Source organism: Erpetoichthys calabaricus, chromosome 11, assembly GCF_900747795.2.
Source record: "Erpetoichthys calabaricus chromosome 11, fErpCal1.3, whole genome shotgun sequence".
Classification (NCBI taxonomy): domain Eukaryota; kingdom Metazoa; phylum Chordata; class Cladistia; order Polypteriformes; family Polypteridae; genus Erpetoichthys; species Erpetoichthys calabaricus.
Genome location: NC_041404.2, coordinates 56,610,491 through 56,631,921, shown reverse-complemented (window position 1 = coordinate 56,631,921; position 21,431 = coordinate 56,610,491). Strand labels below are relative to the sequence as shown.

General features: G+C 35.3%; 1 protein-coding gene across 2 annotated transcripts in view; it reads left to right on the top strand.

Moving 5' to 3' along the window:
- Positions 1-19,850, top strand: part of mapk9 (mitogen-activated protein kinase 9) — a 125,837-nt gene extending 105,987 nt beyond the window's left edge. For both annotated transcript variants that reach the window (XM_051934222.1, XM_051934221.1), the window contains exons 9-12: positions 68-192; positions 2,221-2,284; positions 5,502-5,573; positions 14,189-19,850. In XM_051934222.1, coding sequence (XP_051790182.1) covers positions 68-192; positions 2,221-2,284; positions 5,502-5,573; positions 14,189-14,334 — 407 coding nt within the window. In that variant the 3' untranslated portion in view covers positions 14,335-19,850. The remainder of the gene's footprint in view (positions 1-67; positions 193-2,220; positions 2,285-5,501; positions 5,574-14,188) is intronic.
- The last annotated feature ends 1,581 nt before the right edge of the window (positions 19,851-21,431 follow it).

Below are 21,431 nucleotides of genomic sequence, written 5' to 3'. Positions count from 1 at the left end.
TTCTTTAAAGTGAACATTAGAGAACATTTCAAATTATTTTTTAAAATCGTGTTGTTTTCTGCTCTAGCAAGTCAAGCAAGGGATCTACTATCAAAAATGCTTGTGATAGATCCTGAAAGGAGGATTTCTGTTGAAGAAGCTTTAAATCACCCCTACATTCATGTCTGGTATGATCCAACAGAAGCCGATGCAGTAAGTCACAATCAGTATTTTTTCATTTAGATCAGCTTGGTTGTGGTTTGCACTCTGCATCACTCAAGTTGTCACAGAAATCTCAGTGTAGTTGATTTATTTTTGGCTGTACAATGCTGATCTTGTTACAGAAGGCCAGTTTTCAAAATGAGATATATTTTTACTTTGTTCAAGCTAATGCTGCACTATATGTGTATGTATGTATATGTATGTATGTACAGTAATCCCTCCTCCATCGCGGGGGTTGCGTTCCAGAGCCACCCGCGAAATAAGAAAATCCGCGAAGTAGAAACCATATGTTTATATGGTTATTTTTATATATTTTAAGCCCTTATAAACTCTCCCACACTATTATAAACATTTCACGCACAATTATACAGCATAAACCCTTTGTATTCTGTTAGATATTAGGTAAGATTCGTTGAAATTATGTATGTAAAACCTAAATATTATTTTAAAGATATCGAGCGTCTCCGATATCACATATGTTACAGCCATTACGACAGACAGGCCACCAGCAATAAATACGTACAATGCAAGAAAAATTGTATACAGTGACACTAAACTATGTACATGTAATAAGTACTGTACGTAAATAATTAATTATGGTTACTCACCAACAATGACACGACGACTTGTCCGATAACGATGAGTTTAATTTTACTGCACTACAAAGGATAGCGTTACAGCTCTTCTAAAGGAGCCTCTTCAGGCGACTGTGTAGCACCGCCGTTGTTCTTCTTCCATCACTCTTCAATCCAAATCCCTAAAGCAGATTCCATCCAGACTACTGCCTTATCACGTCCACTTGCAACTCGTTTTGCACCCTGGTTAAAGGACACTGCGGCCGTAGATCTTAAATGCTTTTTCCTCCTTTTTAAATAAAAAGAATCTTGGACTCATTGATGCTGTAATGGTGTCCTGCAGCGGTGTAGCTGTTTCCTTCCTTCAACATATCCAAAACTTTTACCTTTTCTGCAATCATTTGCATCTTCTGCTGGCGCTTGGACATGGCTCCTACAGTAGTAGCAGTAACGTGCGTTAATGCTGAATGAGTGAGAATAGACTTCCTGGTTAATGCAGCACTCCGTCGCTGAGCCAATCAGCAGCACACAGGAACTTAACCGAAGGCTCTGATTGGGTAGCTTCTCAGCCATCCGCCAATAGCGTCTCTTATTTGAATTCAAATGCGTCCCTTGTTTGAATTCAAATGGGCAAATCAACTGAAGAAGCACACGTACTGTAGACCGCAGACATCCGCGAAGCAGTGAAAAATCTGCGATATATATTCACATATGCTTACATTTAAAATCCGCGATGGAGTGAAGCCGCGAAAGACGAAGCGCGATATAGCGAGGGATCACTGTATATACAGGATATATGAATATGTATATATATATATATATCAGAGGGTAATGCTTAGACATACAAGAATCAAAGGCAATATATAACAAAGTTAAGTGGTGGGGTATGGTCTTAGGTCAGTGTGGGGGGGGGGGGGTAATGAGGTGGGGGTTGGGCGGAGTATTGGTCGTAAATTTTATTTATTATGAACATCTTCTTAAGTTTGTATATGCTGGGTTTATGTCCAAATGTCTGTTAATGGCGTTTTCGTTTGATAGCCAAGATTCAGCCAGCTCTATGGCGCGTTTCATACTGGCCTTAAATCTTACTTGTGCATTGTCCAGTTGATTTTGTATGCGTATAGATCAGTGATCGTGAGTCCTTCCTTCTGACGGTGTTGCGATGTTCCTGTATACGTGTTGCGATTCTTTTTGATGTTTGTCCTACATATAGGGTACTAATACACAGTATTTAAAAAAAGTATGTTTATTATTCACTAGAGATTTATCAAAACATATTGTTCTGAACTTTTATTGAAATTTTGATGTGTTATTTTAAAAGAAATTCATTTGGAGGAATACATTTTTAATTGTAAAAGTAAAATATTTTAGCATTTAATTTTCTGAAATCAAAAAACATTGCATTTATATTTTTAATAGTGTTATCTTTTTTTTTTTTTTTTAGCCACCACCACAAATTTCTGACAAGCAGTTGGAGGAGAGAGAACACACCATAGAACAATGGAAAGGTACTTTAAAAGCCCACAGTGCATTAATCAGCAGTAAACTAAATATATTAAATATTTTTGCACTAGTCATTTGTTTTTGAAGAACTAAAAAAGCACTTTCTAATATCAAGACTGCAATGTTATGTTTAAAGTATAAATGATGAAGCAATCAGCAAAGCAAGTTTTCAAAATGTAATATTTGTTTGCTGGTGCTGAGAAGTTATAAATTAGGAATTTTAAAACTACAAACAAATAAATGCATATCAGAGTCTATTGTGCCTAACTGCATTTCTTCTCCTTTCCCAGATTTTTGATTTTGTTGTCTAGTAGTCTGTCAGATCCCTCCATTGCCTATCTCTAATTTTTGATCAAATCCTCACTCCAGTGGATAATTTCTTTTCCAGGTCATCCATTCACCTTCAACCAGCATGTACCACTTGTGGTACCAGTAAATTAGGAATCCGTTTTAGGTGTTTTATGTCAACCTCTTTTGAGATATTACACCTGTGTCCTACCCCTTTTCACTCAACTAGATTTTAACAGTAGTTACACATTTACTACCCAGACACATTCACTGTCCTTTCCATGGCCTTTGGGGATCTTCCTTTAACGTCCTCATTATTGGTTAGTCTCATCCATTTCTGTTCCAGCTTTTCTCTTCATACAGTCATTCTTCACATTTTTTCAGCACCTGTTCAAACCAACTCAAGCCATTTTTCCATCACCCTAACATTAAACTCCTTTAATATTTCCTTATAGTCCTCTTTGGTGTCTAATAAATATTTTCTAGAATGCCTGTAATACCATTAAAAGGATACTTTACCCAAAAATGACATATTTTTTAATCTGTAACTTACCCCATGTGATTTGTAACGATGGCCAAGAAAAAATATCAATCTCAAGTTTTTATGAAGAATGGAGAGAAAAAAAGGTGACTGATATAATGTAAGCCAATAAAGCCAACAATAAACAATGTGGAAAAACATCAATTGAAGAAAAAATCGCAAGTTACTCGAGTTAATAATGCACATGTCAGTTATCCAGTTGTATGTTAAAAATGAGCAAAACACATGCGTTTTTGCTAAAATATTCTTAAACCAGTAACAACACACTGCACGTTATTGCAGTGAATACACTTAACTTGGGCATTCATAGTTTTAATACTCTCTCTGTACATTTAGCATTCGTTTGCTCAGAGGTTTATTGCGTTTTCTGTTTCATGAGCAATTCTTCTTTTCTCCACACTAGCGGCCCACTGCTTCTCTTCTTTTTTCGCCATCTTTTCACGTTAAAACTGATTAAGTCAGTGTTTGTGTTCCAATTACTTAATATGTTTTCCTTAATTTTTCACTTAAGCTGGCACTTAAGTCTTCAATCTGCCTCAAGAATGATTTAAAATATGAAGAGGTAGGGGAAGTGATGGTGAAGGTGGTAGGAATGAGAACGGCAGCCTCCCTGCTTGCCACTGCCGAGAGTTGATTCTACAATAAAAAGAGGAATAACCTTGGAGGTCAATAATCACCCTGAAAGCACATAGTAGACGTCATGTAGTATATGTGTACCAAATTTCAGGTCAATCGTCCAAATGGTTTGTGAGCTACAGGTGATTTTAAATTCTGGACAGACAAACGAACAGCCACAGTAGCGTATTATATAAGAAGATTCAGTTAATATGTGTTCTTAAAACTGCATTTTGAACACCACTGCAGTCACTTCCAGCCACTTTCATCATCTAATTATGTTAGACTAATTTAAATAAGCATATGAAAGTAAAGGCTGATGGTAAAGGGAGGAGGGGGGCAAATTCAATAGGAAAATAAACCACTGGTGTCCATGATGATTATGGAAATGGCAGGTTTAAATCCATAGGGCAGCTGTCTGTTCAGATTCTACTTGGGTATCCTTCAGTAAGCTATGGTGCATACTAGGGCTGTCAGATTGAACTTCACTATTCAAATATAATTTGAATTTATTTAAGAAAAGGTCTTATTCAAAAGGCAAACAGACAGCCATGGTAGCGTATTATATATAAAGATGTGTACTTCTGGAAAAGTTCAAAAAGGCAATCCCATTAGGCTTTAGTTTTCTGTTTATGATGTTTTCTAATTTTTCTGGGAGTATATATTTATAAATATTGTGTGCAAATGAATGGATTACTGACATGTGGACTATTCAATATAAGTAATGTGAGATTTTTTTTTCTTTTTTTCCATGGACATTTCTCACATTGTTTACTGTTGTAGAGCATTGGTCACTATTTGCTTTTATAATATCATCTAATCTAATAATATTTTTCTCTACATTATGTATGAGATTAAAAAATGCTTTGCCCATCACTGTAAATTATCTAGGGTGTAAGTACCATGTAAAATAAATATATCATTTGTGGGTGGAGTATTCCTTTCAGTTTGTCTTTATTATGAATAAAATTTCACACACGATCACTTCTCTAATTCAGTAAATGTCAAATCTAATTTTCAGAATGTCAGAACCCACCTGGCAGCATCAAGTGTAAGGTGGGACGTATCCATGCAAGGACCCACTTGCACACATACCCAAACTCACACTGACAAAGAGACCGTTTATAGTCACCTGTTAATCTAAAATATATATTTGGAATATGGACGGAAATCGGGAATACATGCAGGAACGGCCATGCAGACGTAGATGAAGACTTGCTTCACCTTTTTCAAAGCAAGATCTTTGGCATTCAAGAATCTGAATCACAGTCCATCACATATCTGTGTGGTAATCATCACCACCACTTTCACTATGGTGGATAAACATTTACTTTTGCTATTCTCTTTCACAGACCTGAACACTGTTTCTGGTTCTTCATATAGTGCTTTCAGAATGTATTTAAACCATTTCATTTTTTCACAGTTTGTGTTGTTGCAGCCTTATGCTAAAGTCTTTTAAATTAATTTGTTCACTTATCAAGCAACAGTCAGTACTCCCCCAATAATAAAGAGAAAACATTTTAGACATGTTTTCAGATTTATTAAAAATTAGAGAAATTTACTTTGAATGCATTATACCTTAGCATTATTTATTGCATATGCCTAACCACACCTAACTTTCTACCTCTGATCACTTACTTTGTACTTACTCTGGTATCAGGCTAGACTGTTTGTCATTCCCTATAAACCAAACCAAGTAAGTTTTTCACTTTGATGCAAAATGTTAATCTAATCAAACACAATTATATTACAAATGTGCTAATTTGTTTGATTCACAGAACTAATTTACAAAGAAGTCATGGAATGGAAAGAGAGAAGCAAAAATGGAGTTGCAAAAGAAGAGTCTTCAGGTTGTTTATATAAAAAATGTCCTTGTCTCTATGTTTATATATATATATATATATATATATATATATATATATATAATATGGGTACATTTATCATTTATGCATAACATTTAGAAATTCCAGAGTTAATGTAAAAACCAGCATAACACATATATCAATGCATTCATTTTTAGGTCCCACTTTATCTAGTCCAGAGTTGAACTGTAGTGGTGATACACATAATTGACATTTTTATTTTTTCTGTTGTCTGCTCCACTCAAAACTGTTAGAATAATTTTTTTTTTTTTTTTTAGTTTGAAATATTTAATAATTGCTATCCTTCTTTTATATTGTTTTTTATTATATACAAACAAAGCCAATTTTACCTTTTTGTTTTAATTGTTGGTATATCATTAGGTAAAATTAGCGTATGCATACCTATGTAATATTTAGTGCTACGTAATTGTATTGAACTTTGCAGAAATGTAATTGGTTGAATTAGTTTTCATCTTGTATAATATTATTGTTACTATTAACCACTTTATTCAGGAATATATAAAATTCACATGAGGCAGTATCTGGTTCAGGATTCAAATATAGATCTTTGGGAATGTGTAGCTGTGGTGCTAACCATCCTAAAATCAAGCCATTGTTATCTAATTAAAATGTAAAGCTACACCACAAATGGGTATAATGGTAGTCATTTGTTTTAAATGTGTAGTTGCATAGCAGTTTAAATATCAGCTCATTTTACAGTCCAGTCGGCAATAGACGAATGGATAATATTGCTTCCATTATGATGGAAGACAAAGCATACTGTTGCAGTGCTTATATTCTGTCTTGCCTTGTAAGCTGGTGTGCATGTAAGAATTACGGAGGTTTGCATTAAATTAAATAATAGCCTGCTGACAGGATATTGATCCTAAGGTAAAGTGGTGGATTTAATTTTAATCTTTAAAAGTAGAATATATCTTAGGCATGAGTGCATAACGTATTTAATGACTTAAGCCTATTCTAATTTTGGAAATGCACTCTATGCCAGCGGCGCAATTTCAGAGCCCTGCTTGGTTAAGGTTTTATATGTTAAAACTATGCTGAAATAATTAAAAACGTAAAATGTAATTTTAAATTAGATTTTGCTATTCATAAAGCATGATGTTAATCTTAGTATGTTTTTCTGTAGGCTACCCTAATTAATTATTTGCATACAGTTACTATTTGTATACCACTGTGTAAATATTTTATTATTATTTTTCACATCCAAGTGAAAATGTACTGTTTTATCTTTCTTGCAGATACATTTTAGTATATTATAGAATCAGATTTTAACACAGAGGTTTTGGTAGGCTGAAGAATTAGTAGGATGAAAAATGTGTATTCATTTTGGGAAAAGTGTGCCAGTCCTTCCTTTTAAAAACAAAACATCACTGAACAAATATCAAGATGAAATTATACAGTTTAGTAAGAATCACACCAATTGCTGTAGAGCTTAGAATTAACTAAGCAGCTCCAGCACATCAAATGTCTGAAATTCTAATTTGACTAGATAAAATGTAATTAAATGTATCTGTAATTGAAGGCACCAAAGATTTAAAAGGAGCCGTTTCTCAGTTTTCAAGGGCCAAAGTGTAATCACAGCTATCTCTAATTAAAAGATACATAGATCTCAGAGGAAAGGTTTTACAGTTTCGACAAGTCAAAATGGAATTGAGGTTATCTGCAATTAAAGTTCTGACTAGTCAAAATGTAATTATAGAAATCTCTAGTTAGAATTTTGACTGGTAAATATTTAATTGTTGATATCGTCAATAGTAATTAATAAGGATCCTCCAATCAGGTTTTTTTAAGGCCAATATCGATCACTGATTTCACGTTACTTGATTGGCTATTTCTGATACCGATTCCAATTTTTTTTTCCCTTTATCCTTTTAAAAAACTGTTTGTACTAAACTCCTGCATAACCAGATGTGTGGAAGCTTAATGTCCTATATTAAAGTGTTTTTTATAATTAAACTAGAGACCACAGCTGTTTAATGTTTGTTTATTAACCAAATTAAATTCTATAGGCTTACTGTTCGGTGACCATAAAAATGCTAATATAAATAAAATTTACTTAAAAACATACTAATAAAATATGTACAAAATATTTATCCATAATATATATGGTATAAAAGAAAATAAAATGCTTCTCATAATTACAAGCTGTTATATTGTTTATTTTTTTTCTGTAATTTACTGATCTTAAATAAGGCTTATTAAAAAAAAGGAGTTCTCACCATTTCCTAAAAACAAAAATAATTATATATACACACACACACAATCAAATAACTAGTATTGGCAATTAAACACTGCTTAAATGTAAATGTACTTGTACTTATAGGTTTTTATCATTTTTAATCATTAATCGCACTACAGCTTTTTTAACTGTCAAAGTATACTTTTACTGTATTTATACAAATGTTTTTTTTTCTTCAGTGTATCAGCTAAACAGTTCTTGAAGTTTAATGATAAAATTTGGATTACCATTTTCTTTTTCATTGATTTTCATATGTTTCTTACCCAAATTTGTACTGCATGGTATACAACAACAAATGATAAACACAGAACAAATGTTTAAAGTAGCCACAAATGTATCAAATGTTCATAAGTTGTTTATCAGAAAGACACAAGACATTACATGCTTAAAAGGTTTATAAGTAAAAGACATTTTGCTGTTAAGCTAACAAGCCCATTATTAACTAAGAAGCGATTTCAAATTTGTCTTTCTTTTTCCAATTGAAAAACTTAGGCACTTAAAATAAGCTTGCGGTCCAAACTCCGTTTTAATTAATGGACAAAATAAAAATGTCTGAATTCATTAAAGTAGGTTTCCTTGCTGTATGTTTAATTGCACCGGACGATTTCTCAGATTCCTTATTTTCAGTTTTATTTCTCTACTAATACTCCAGTCCTCTCTTGCTCTCTTGTACAGCAAGCCTTGACTTGCTTTGTTTACACTGCAGGACGTTTTCTGCAAAAAAAAAAAAGCTAAATTACCGTAAAGCCTGGAAAAGCAGAGGCTGGAAAGATTGTTTTTTATGATTGGCCAATTTATCAAGCACCAATCCACTCATTTTTAGTGAAAATCGGCCAATTGATTTGAGCATCTGTAGTAATTTACACAATTTCCAAACACTTTGTTCCTGTTTACTTTGTGGTAACTTTTCAAAAATGTTCTCTGACCCTGTTTTGTTCAGAAATTTGAGATTATCCTTCTACCATATTAAAGGAATTGATAAAGGGACATTTTTTTTTTACCATTTCTTTTTTTGTTCAAATAACAATAACAGCACGTAAAGATACTATTTCACAAAATAGGCCTACTTCTCAAGAAACCCTGCACTAGTCAAAGTGTAATTACAAGCATTTTGATTTAAAATGTTCCTCAGATGTCTATATTGCAAAATACATTATTAATATGTAATTTGCATTTTAACTAGTAAACACTAAAATGTAGATAATCAAGTATGGTCATTTTTGAATAATTAAAAGTATTCTACAGATATGTTAAATTAGAATTATTTTTAGTCAGTGTTCAAGAAATCCAAAATGTAATTTTGAGTCAACAGAATGTAATTATGACTAGGAAGGTGTTAAATGATAACACAACTTGAAATGTATGCATGCCTACTATGCTGAAATAATTGAAGTACAAACCCTGTAGAAGATTATTTAGGGAATCATAGCTTGCAAGCAAACCCGTATTAAAATAGTGTTCTACTGCAGTATATTCAGTGGATGATAAGAGGATATGGTAGCCCTGAAAATACAACGCAAGTCAGACAACACATTCATGCATTCTCAAGCTGCTTGCTGCTTATTTATTTGAATCTTTTATGCTATGCTGTGTTACACAAAAATGGTTTGCAATGTTGCTGCCACAGTGCTGGCTTCGTGGTGAGTGAGTGCCTGGTTCAAATGAAATCGTTTGCAGAAGAGCATCAGTTTTATGACTTACATGCAAACCTGCAGATACAAACTAGAAAGAAAAATTAAAAGTAATCATCAGACTAAAATATTCAGTTTAAAACTAAGATAGCTATATTACACAACACAGGGCATGTCAAGCCTATTCCAGTGCCTTACATGGTTTTACCAGCAGACATTTGTCTTGTTTGCATTTGTCATGCTACCTATGCAATTGATCTATCCCTGTGAGAAAAATTCATAAAAGGAGAATAATATCTCTGTTTCCACAAACCTTTGTTTGCAGCCCATCAGACTAATAGTACTGCCACAATTACTGGTCTCCCATGAAAATTTGTGAACTACTTCAACTTTTTTGCCCCATAATTATTATACCTCTATACAGGCCTTAAAAAGTATTCTTATTCTCATTCCTTCTCTTCCTAAACTATTCCCATTTTTATATTGGGTTGCTATTTTTGACTAGACTTCTGAAGTACTAATCCTGTATAGGTTTCAGTATGATTTAAATGGCTGGATGCCTTTCCTGATACCAACCTCCCCATTTGTCTGGGCTTGGGACCGGCTCCAAAATGGAGTCTGGGTTGATGTTAAAAGTGTTATTTCTACATGGTGAGACTAGTAATTACCCTTAAATGAAAGTCTGTAATGTGCACTTTTATCATGTCTGAATTGTTTGATTTGTAATTTTAAACTGTGGAGACAGAGCTGGAGGTGGCAGAATTAAAGATGTTAAGATTTGCATTGGGTGTGACGAGGTTAGACAGGATTAGAAATGAGGACATTAGAGCTCAGGTTGGACGGTTGAGAGACAAAGTCTAGAGAGGCGAGATTGCTTTGGTTTGGACATGTGCAGAGGAGAGATGAGGGGTATAATAGGAGAAGGGTGCTAAGGATAGAGCTGCCAGAGAAGAGGAAGGCCTAAGAGAAGGTTTATGGATGTGGTGAGAGAGGACATGCAGGTGGTGGGTGTGACAGAGCAAGATGCAGAAGACAGGATGATGTGGAAGAAGATGATCCGGTGTGGCAACCCCTAACAGGAGCAGCCAAAAGAAGAAGAAGAAGGAGCAGAAGAGAAATCAAGAAAATTTGCCCCAAACATCATGGAGGGCACTGTAATTCAAGTTTTTACCATACCAATAGGGATAGTTTGTAGTGCTATCTCACGGAAGTGTGTTTATATTTTTAATTGCTTGCTTTCCTTTGTCTTGCTTGAGCGTTTAACGATTTTGAGGTAGTGTGTGGTTGAATTTATCAGCAATGTTTTAGCAGCACCCCCAGAAGGTAGAAATTGGGGTATGAATCTGGGTCTATGCACAAATCCATATAAAGAGCACTATGTACAGATGTTAAAGAAGGAAGATAGATGAAGAAATGTTTTCCGGTTCTGAGGAAAACAGATTATTCCTTCAACCTATGTGTTTGGTCAGCTGAGGGATAATATACACGTATTGGCAATGGCAACCTGACCATACCTTTAGGCACTGTGTGGTTTTCAAATATTTTATCTCCAAGTCAGAAAAGTATAATAGCTCTGTAATTTATCTTTGTCTCTATTTTTTAAACTTTACGATAATCCGAGTCAGTTGCAACATGCACAAACAGTTCATTTTTGCCAAATTTAAGGACAACTGATAAGACAGAAGTGTGGACTTTTCCAGGTGTATAGTTGAGATTGCCATCCTTCTTTATGAATTTGAGTCTCATTTTTGGAACTTAGCACACTGCAAGGCAGATTTTGTAATGTTTCATCTCCTTTTGCTGCTGATGTGAACAGTGTTCCAGAAGTCTTACAGATGGAAGTAACTGAACTCCAGTGGAGAACTTTTAAGTTTATCAAAATACCCCTGCTTGAATTATACAGAATCTCCATTACTGAAAATCTGTTACCAAAGCTTTCAGACCTTCTTTCAGCGTGACATTGTTGTTTGTTAGCAGTTTTCTTCATGAATTAAAATTAATACAATCAAGTATACGTATAAAAAATGGGAATAACTAAAGATGAGGAGGAGGGGAAACATATTTAATAGATACAAATCTTTTCAATTAATTAATTTTTGCTTCATCCAGCATCTCAGTTGATGTTCACAGCTTATGCAGAATCAAGTACATACATATTAATGACTAGAAAAATGTCATAGTGAAATCACTGTGCTATAAATGACTCTCTTTTTGGTGTTTAGGTATTGCCCTTAAGAGCTTTTAATAAAAAGTTTAACAATTAAATAATTTTTGTGACAATTTTTCTTTACTTTATTATTTGTCATTAAACTTAATTGGCTGGGTGCACAAGTACACCAAGATTTTTTTTTTTGTCCATTTGGCCTGCCACCAAAAAAGTTTGCCCTGATTTAACCTAAACTCTTGAAAAAACACCTTCATTACACGTATCTGAGCTAATATTGAGACTTCTAAAGACAACTCATTCATAGAACAGCATTTTTAGGTACAGTATGTCTTGGGGAAAAAGTGCAGAGTAATTTTATTCATTATTAATTTAGAGGGATCTGTGAGCATTTTATGCAATGCTTTGTTTTTTATGTTGATCTATAAGAAATCGAAATTTCATACATTTATATGGTAACCCTAATCCTAATACTAAAAAAAAAAAACAAAAAAAAGTGATTTTTTTTTATCTACACTCTTAGTGATTATCAAGCTGATTGATTTGCAAACATACTAGTGATAGATAGATAGATAGATAGATAGATAGATAGATAGATAGATAGATACATACATACATACATACATACATACATACATACATACATACATACATACATACATACATACATACATACATACATACATACATACATACATACATACATACATACTTTATTAATCCCCAAGGGGAAATTCACATATCAGTTGCATTAAAAAATATTTGCTCAAGAGTAGACTTGTAAGCATCTAGAACCTTCTTTGTGAAGGGCTCAGGGAACCCTTTTAATCTAAGCATGGTGATAACACACACTTCAACAACAACAAAAAAAACACAACTTAAGATTAAATAAGACGGGTTACTCCATGATCCTTTCTAATGAATTGCATCCAATGTGGCACACCTGATTCTGATTTTAGGTTTTTAAGGTAGTAATAAATGTAGAGATGCACTTACTTTTTCCATATGTAAAATTTGCGTTTAGGTTTATTTAAATTCTACAATGGAGTGCAAAGTGTAAATGTGGCCTTATGTTTGTTGTACTATATCACCTTTATGTATATATACCAGGGGTCTCCAACATGCCGCTCGCGAGCTACTGGTAGCTCACAACCCCGTTACAAGTAGCTCGCCAAAGGGTTAATGAATCCCACATAAATTTGAAAACTTGATTAGTCAAATTAAGGGTGGGCGATCTTTCCAAAAAAATCATATCACAATCCTTTTAACACAACATCACGATCCACAATTGCAATCTATATGTTTAGTGTGGCATACACTTAAGAGAATATCCGGACTCAAACTCCTCAAGACCTAAGTAACACTTTATTTTAAATATCAAACAAAGTAAAATGCAATTGATCTCTCGTTTGCTAGCTAAGCAGAGTTAAGGAACATGCCCCGAAGCTGGCGAGTGAGTGAGGAAGGCCCCAAACCCTCGACCCGTTGCGTGGATCTCGAGTTTGCGCAAATAAAAAAAGTACCGCAAGTGAACTATGATACATGGCGAAACGAGAGAAGTCACAAAATCAACCAGGATTGTTCAAGCAAATTATAGAAAAAAACCTGATCTAAATCCATGAAGTAGTTCTCTCGTGAAAAGTGGACAGACATACAGACAGACAGACACTGGATTTTATATTAATAAACCTTCAAAATATGGTGCAGTGAAAGTCTCAACAGCATTCTAGAGCTTAGTAGAGCCAGATAACTATAAGAATCTTCACCAAGCAGCTCTGAAAATGTCTGCTTTGTTTGGGTCTCCATACCTCTGTGAGTCTGACATGAATGTCATGAAATCAAAGTTCAGAACACGACTGACAGACGAACATTGAAATGACTCCATAAGAGTGAACCTGAGGGGCTCTACTCCACCACACACCTCAGTGCCAGTCATCTGACTCACTAAAAAACACATCACAGGTGTGACTGGACCTGTGAATAAAGTGACACAGTGACATGGAACAGAATGACAAAGGAATAAGTCAGATCTGTGGATTTGGAATTGCATTGTTTTCTTTTGACAGCATTCATGTTTTAATTCAACAGAATGAGATACACTAGAATGTGCATACAGACATACAAATTGCACTTACAGGTGAAATATTTTTGTGATGTTTTAATGCAAAATGTGAGTTGTGGACACCAACATTTTGTAAATGTTCAGGCAAAGCAAGCTTTTTCAGTTTGGGTTGAAATTAGCTATGAGAAGAAATGTTAGAAAACATGAGGAGCTCTCAGCCATTTTCATTTTGTAAAAGTAGCTCTCAGAGGGGAAAAAAGGTTGGAGACCCCTGATATATACTGTTTAAATAAAGATTAAATCATGATATGTCCACAAATGTCAAAAAATACATTTTATTGGATTACTTACTTTTTCAGATTATTGTCCATTTAAAGATAGTCGAGAATGCTTTTGGATATACAGTATCTTTAATCACCAACTGACAGATTTGTGCTTGTTTCCATTAATGTTGTTACATCATTGTGTCTGCTTTGCTTTACGCAGATGCAGCAGTCAACAGCAGCACCACTGCCTCTCAGTCTTCCTCCATCAATGACATATCCTCGATGTCAACAGAACAGACTCTTGCTTCAGACACAGACAGCAGCAGCATCGATGCTTTGACTGGGACTCTCGAGGACTGCCAATGATTTTCCAACAAACCAAAGACCATTCAAAATTTGCAAGTTGCTATAAAAATAGCAAAGATTTGAAAGTCCTAGCTTTTAAACTGCTAAGCCTGGTTTGCTTGTCCATGTAGTATGTGGAAACCAAGCTATGTTTTATTTTCTGCCATATGTACTATTTCACTTTGTTTAAAAAATGTGAATGGAACAGCCGTGTTGATCATTTGGGCATGATGAAACTTTATTCTGCAGTCAGTGCTGAATGAAGGTCCTAAAATGTGTGTATATATATATATAATTTTTAATCCTTTTTATGCATAGTTTTCTCTCTTTTTTTAACTGTTATAAACCTCCTCTTAATTTCCTTGTATAACAAGGCACCTAGATGCATTTTAAATTATGTTACAATCCTGCATTTAAGGATCTAATGAAAGGAGGTTAAAGAATAAGCCGTGGTTGCCTGAATGTCATTTTCTTTGTTTTGTTTTTTAAAGCTTGGTGAGAAGCATTTGACTTCCACTTTAAAACGATTATGTCTGTGTGCATGTTGTACAAACAGACTGTTTGTACTTAGTTGTATCAAAATTGCCTGCCTATCCTTTTTAGAAAGCTGCCTATTATTAAAAGTCATGTTATTACTTTTCCATTTCTCAGATCTAATGATAAGGTGTTCACCTCCGCTTTCAAGTATTTGCTGCATAATGAATAACAGCTTATAAACAGAACTGTACACATCTGTACTCAATTTCCAAATCTCTTTATTTTTATATATTGATTTATTTTTGTTTCAGGAGTGGATCAGATCATCTTTTTAGTTTTAAAACTGTCTGTTTTAATTAGAATTTTTTTTTCTCTAAACTGCAGGGGTGGACAAAATAATAGAAATACCGCATGAAAAGTTTTTAAAACTGAAGTAACTAAATCCCAGTTCCAAATGTGTCTTTTATATTCATTACCAATTTGCCGTGTGTCTCAGTTGTAAGAGCAGTCTCACAATTTGCAGTCACGCTGCATGATTCACTGCAGTGAATGTTCAGGCATAATCTTCCTTTACAGTTGCAGGCGCACACCGGTGACTTCCAGTCATATAGTGTGACATTTGAACAACTTGGTCATAGCACTCGGTGAGGAACCACAGCAATATCAAACAGGCTTTCATATTGGGTCAATTCATATGTGACAGTTGACAACCAATAACCATCCAGATTTACAATATATACAGTGCCTATCAAAAGTGTTCACCTCTTTTGGACGTTTTCTTATTTGATGACTGTACAAAATTGAATCACAGTGGATTTGATTTTGCTTTTTTGACTCTGAAAAACAGAAGTCGTCTCTTTAGTGTCAAGTGAAAACTGAAATCTGCAAAATTGCAGTCATGACAGCCTTGTTGACCTCTTTTGTATGTCACTTTGGATAAAAGCGTCTGCTAAGCAAATAAATGTAAATAAGTCTGTGTGCTCAGGTCTCCTTCTCTGTCAGTGCCATTTTCCCCTGTTGTCAGGCTGATTGGGGATTGTGAGTGAACAGCCATTTTCAAGTCCAGCTACAAAAACTCGGTTAGATTTGAGATCTGGACTCTCACATGGCCATTCCAGGACATTCACATTATTGTTTTGAAGCCATTCCTGTGTAGCTTTGGCTTTATGCTTGGGGTTATTGTCCTGCTGGTAAACAGATCTACTCCCAAAGTGCAGCTTTCTTGCAGACTGTGCCAGGTTTTCCTGCAGGATTTCCCTGTATACCAGGGCATGCTGCTGTGAAGCATTTCTACAACATGTTGCTGTCACCGTCATTCACAGTGGGGATGAGGTGTTGTTTGATAATTTGGCTTACATTGTACATGATGTTTAATCAGATGGCCACAGTGATCACTTTTGGTCTTGTCAGACCAGAGAACCTTCTTGCAGCTCGGTTCAGAGTCTCCCATGTGCCTTCTGCTGAGATGTCCTGTGCCTTTTTTTTTCTCTTTGCCACTTTCCCATAAAGATGTGACTGGTAAAGTTCCTTGGCCTTGCACAGTCTTCCCCGGTCTAAGCCCCCATAATGCAACTGTTTCAGAGTTCTTTAAGGTCTCTTGCTGGCCTCCGTCACTCATTGTCATTTTGCATATTTGCTCAGTTTTTGTGGACAGTCTGCTCTAGGCAGATTTACAGTTGTGCCATACTCTTTTGATGTGCCTGGTTATTCCGAGACATGTTTGACAAACTTGTGCTTTTCAATCACCTCTTCACAGAGATGGATGGAGTGCTCTTTCATCTTCATTGTGTAGGTAATGCTGTGTTCCATTTGAACTGGGAAGTTGCAATTTTCAACTGGAACACCCCACCACAAGTTGGATTTCCTATTTGGAAACTCGGGGCCGGTCTATAACTTCAAATTATGACAACGTAGATTGTAAACTTTAGTGAAAGCTGTAGTATTATATTATTTATTAGCACTTAGTGTCTATTTGTGTCTCATTAAATTAGTCATACACACATTGCTGTCCAACCTCTATCTGTGGATGTGCAAAATACTGTGTAATGCGTTGTTCAGTAGTTGTCTGTATATTGAAAGAGCAAGCACAATAAAGGCTTTCCTGGAGATATCCATATTGTTTTACTGGAACACGGTCAACTCTGGCGTGATGTCATTCTCAGCTCCAAGATCCACAGTAAATGGAGCACACCATTTGGCCACCATACTGACTCTGCACAAGTAGCCCCTTCCACATACAGGTGCATTTCCACTGCAACTAATCGAAATCCCTGACCAGTGATCTCCATTTAACTACTTCTGTGACTTCTGCAACCAACTGGCTGCACTACTGATGTTTTTGGTGGTCATCGTATATAAGGGGGGTGAATACTATCAATGATTGTGTGTTTTCTGTTTGTAATTAATTTAGAGCACTTTGCAGAGATCTGTTATCACTTTTACATTAAAGTGCCCTTTTCTGTTGATCGGTGTCCAGAAAGAGAAATGAATCCACATTGATGCAATGCTATACAACAATAAAATGTTAAAACTTAGCAGGTGGTGAATTCTTTTTATAGGCACGTTATAATGCTTACAAAAAGAAAAGAACCAGTGGGTGTTCTGGGTTATACAGAGAATAGGCTCATGAAACTTGAAGTCAGCCAAACTTAGCCTTTATACCATTCTGCTACACTTTGATTGATCTGTCAGTGGTCTCTTTACAGCACAGTATGAAATCTGATACTGTGTAGAGAAGTTTTGATTGATTCATGTGTGAATCTAGTCGTGTAATCTGACATCCTAAAGACAATGAGATCCATTAAGTGCAAGTAGTAGTTGTGAGAAGTAGTGTTGACGCCAACCTGATCCCTCCTTTTAATCCCAGTTTTAGAACATTTTAAGGGTTTTAGAAAGAGTATTTTAGGTAAATATGTAGGTCTTTTTTAAGGGGGTGGGTTTATTTATTAAATATTATAACCTACTTTTAGACTTGTATATTGCTTTTTAGAACTCTATTATTAAATCTATTTATTGTTTGAATGTTGGGATAATTTTAGGGGCATTTATAATTATTTTTGGGGGTGGATTTAATACTGGATGCTGGGTTCTTAATTAAAAATTATTTTATAGGCAGAGTGTGCCAGTGCCCATTGTCCTCTCGGGGACAATCATCCTCGAATAACCCTAACAGACTTCCAAAGAGGTCATCAAAATAAAGGTGCATTGGTCACATAAACCGCAAAAGTTATTCCATGCGTTAAGGGGAACACCCTCAGATATAATAACAGAATATGTCCAATGCTTACAGTCTATATTTATTGACAGGTATAAATGGACACTTCACACAATTGTTGCCAAACCAGTAGAGGCTTAAACATTTCTACAACCTTGAATCAGCATCTCTGTGACCCTTGACAGAAGTCCATATGTCATGAGCTTCAAGGCCATTGCATCAAGGCACACAATCTAGTGTAAGGCTCATAAAACCTGGACTCGTGAGCAAGGGCAAACAATTCTATATGATTCAACGAGTTGCGTTTTACCCATCTCCTCTACATACAGTACAGTACAATATATTTTTGTATAGCCCAAAAACACACAAGAAGTGCCGCAACGGGCTTTAACAGGCCCTGCCTTTTGACAACCCCTCAGCTGAAGACAAGGAAAAACTCCCCCCAAAAAAAAACCTTGTAAGGACATCTAGACAGGTTTGCATTTGGAGAAAGCTCAAGAATGCCTTTAACCCCACAATGTCTGTTGCCACTTTTTAAACATGGGTGGCAGATCTGTATTGCTAGACATCCATATTGTGGAGTCATATGAAAACCATGAAATGTTAAAACCATATTGCAGGAATCTTGTTCTCCTCCCTTCCATAGTTCTACACTGATTCAAGTAAAGTTCAAGGGACACGAGGAGAAACTTGTGCACCTTCCACAGCCCTTTCCAATTCACTTATCTTTGAACCTTTTTGGAATGTTCTGGTGGGCAGAGTTTAAAATAAATTTCCACCTCCTTCATCCCTCCCAAGAACTGAAGGCCTTTCTTCTTAAAGAACTTGGTCACACACCATTCAGTTCTTGTATGACGGCATTCCAAGAAGGATTTAAAGTGTTCTGAAAGCAAAAGATGGCCCTACCCCTTATGAGGTCTTTGTTGTTAATGTGTTGTTTCTGTTTTTCTGTCCACCTCTTCTTAACAGATCAGTTTATGGAGCAGTGTTTGGCTATGGTGTCATAAGTCTGATCTAATGTCGGAATAATGTAAAGTTTATCGGCTGTGTCGGGTCTTACTTCTGCACCTTTGTATATGTGTGCTTAAATCATTCTACCTGTAATATTTTCAGGGTGAATGATTTAACTAACCAAGAATTGTGCAATAATTATGCACTTTAAAAGAAAAAAAAAAAGGTAAACTGAAAAAAAATGGTAAAGCTGTTATTGTTTTATGTAAGCTTCATTGAGCTTTGTTTTTATCGTTGCAATTTTATGTTTTACGTGGATTACCAAAAATAAAGCGTTCAGTCTTGTTTGATTTTTAAAACCTATTTTTAAATATAAAATTATACAGAAAGTTCCAAGTGATGGAAAGATAAAATGACTTGCTGTCAGTCCTCTTAGTCTGCAGTGTATCAGGTACAGAGACATTACAATTTGTGCTGGTGCCTTTAGCCTGGGTTTTGAAAAGTCGTACTAGCAAGGGCTCACTTCTCTTTTTAAAGACTTGATTTATCTATCTACGCAATTATGAAATCTGGCAAAAACACTGTTGCATGAGGCAGTATTGTACTGTGCTTAGACACAAAGCAAGGGGTGTGTCCGCTTGTGCATAAACAAACTTTTAATACTCTCAGCCGTCATTGCAAATGCATTATGCCTCAGGTCTCGTCCTATTTTTCCTTTGTTGCTTACCTGACCTAACCATCATGTGGTGTTCTGCTCAACGTGTTCAAATTTTTAAAGAACACTAAAGTTAGGAGACATTTGTTATCTGTTAATATGTTTCATTACTTTTTACATTTGTGTTTTTTTCCTGAATTGCCAGACTGTATGAGTTTAATTAAAGTTTTAACTTTGTTATCCCTTTTTTAAGCTGAGGTTGTTTATACTCCAGTTGCAAGATCCAATTTCGGACAAGTACAGAGATTCAGTGTATACAAAACTTGAATGGATGCCCTCAGGTTAGTGGCTTTATTCTTACATGTCACTCAGTGTTAAGACAAATCAGTTTTAGAACATCTGACACTTTCTGAATGCTAACAGCAGTGTCATGAATGGTTTGGTTGCTCATTCTGTGTCTTTAGACTCCTTTAATACTCACACATTCTATTTTTAGGCTACAGCTGAAGGCTCTTATCATAATAGCTGTTCTCCGTTTTCCTGATTAATATATCTGCTGTGGTATCGCTGTTTATTGTAACCAACATCTTACTCTGACACATTTTTCCTGCTTCTTTGTAGACAGACTTGTAAACTTGGGAAGTAGTTATCTAAAGCCTCAGGAGTTTTCCTAAGGAAGCACTGTGTGTTTTATCTCATTGAAGTGCTTTAGATGTCAGCTGTAAATTTGTGGTTCAGTTTATTCCATATATTATCATAACCTAAAATTCTCAACCCCACTTAATCCAGTTCAAAGTCACGGGAAGCTGATATGTATCCTGCCAGCACTGGACACAAAGCTAGATAGGATGCCAGTCCATTACAGGGTTCTCTTCTGCCCAGACAGATGTGGATATAGCAGAACTGATTTACATTAGCAACGTTTTATCTTTAAGCTAAAGTGTAGACTCTGGAATTCAATAAGATTAGCAGAATTACTTGCCCAGTACTGACTGATATAACAAAAGAAGCAACCTTAATTAACAGTTCAGTGCCATCGAAACTCCAAGAACGATAAATACTCATGCATTTCAGTAATGTCTCATTTCAACCTTTAAACCTGCTAAAGGTAACTTTGTTGTGCTACCTTGGTTTAAAGAAAGGAATCTTCAAATCACCCAAAGCTTTACCTGATTATTTAATTAGGAAAAAATCTTTAATGGGGATCACCAAATAACATACACATCTTTGAAGATCAGGGAGGAAATCGGAATATCCAAAGGAAAACCCACATGGACACAGGGGGATGAACGAGGAATTCAAACCCCAGATGCTTGATTTGTGAGGCCGCAGTGCAGTTCCACCATTTCACCTCTTGAGTTAGAATAAATGTAAGGGTCCTGGAAAAGAATATTTTTTTCATACAAATAACATTCTCAAAACTGCATTAGACAGATACAGTACACTCCATAATAATTTGAGACAAAGACATATTTTTTCCTGATTTACTCTTCTGCTCCACAGTTTAAAATTACAAATCAAGCAATTTAGATGTGATTAAAGTCTACATCGCAGGCTTTCATTTAAAGGTATTTCCATACATTTCAGTCACACCATATTGAAATTCTAACACTTTTTATACATGGTCCCACTGTAGATATTTGTTTATTTGTTCAAGAGGGAAATGCAGCTTTTTACAGAAGCTCAAACAATAATATAACAAATAACAACCAGCCCCCTCAATTACATACAAGAATTACAAAAATGAAGAAATCTTCTGACTTGGCCAAAGATAATAAAAGAGCAGTCCCAGTGAGCCACCATAACAGGTATATTGTCGTA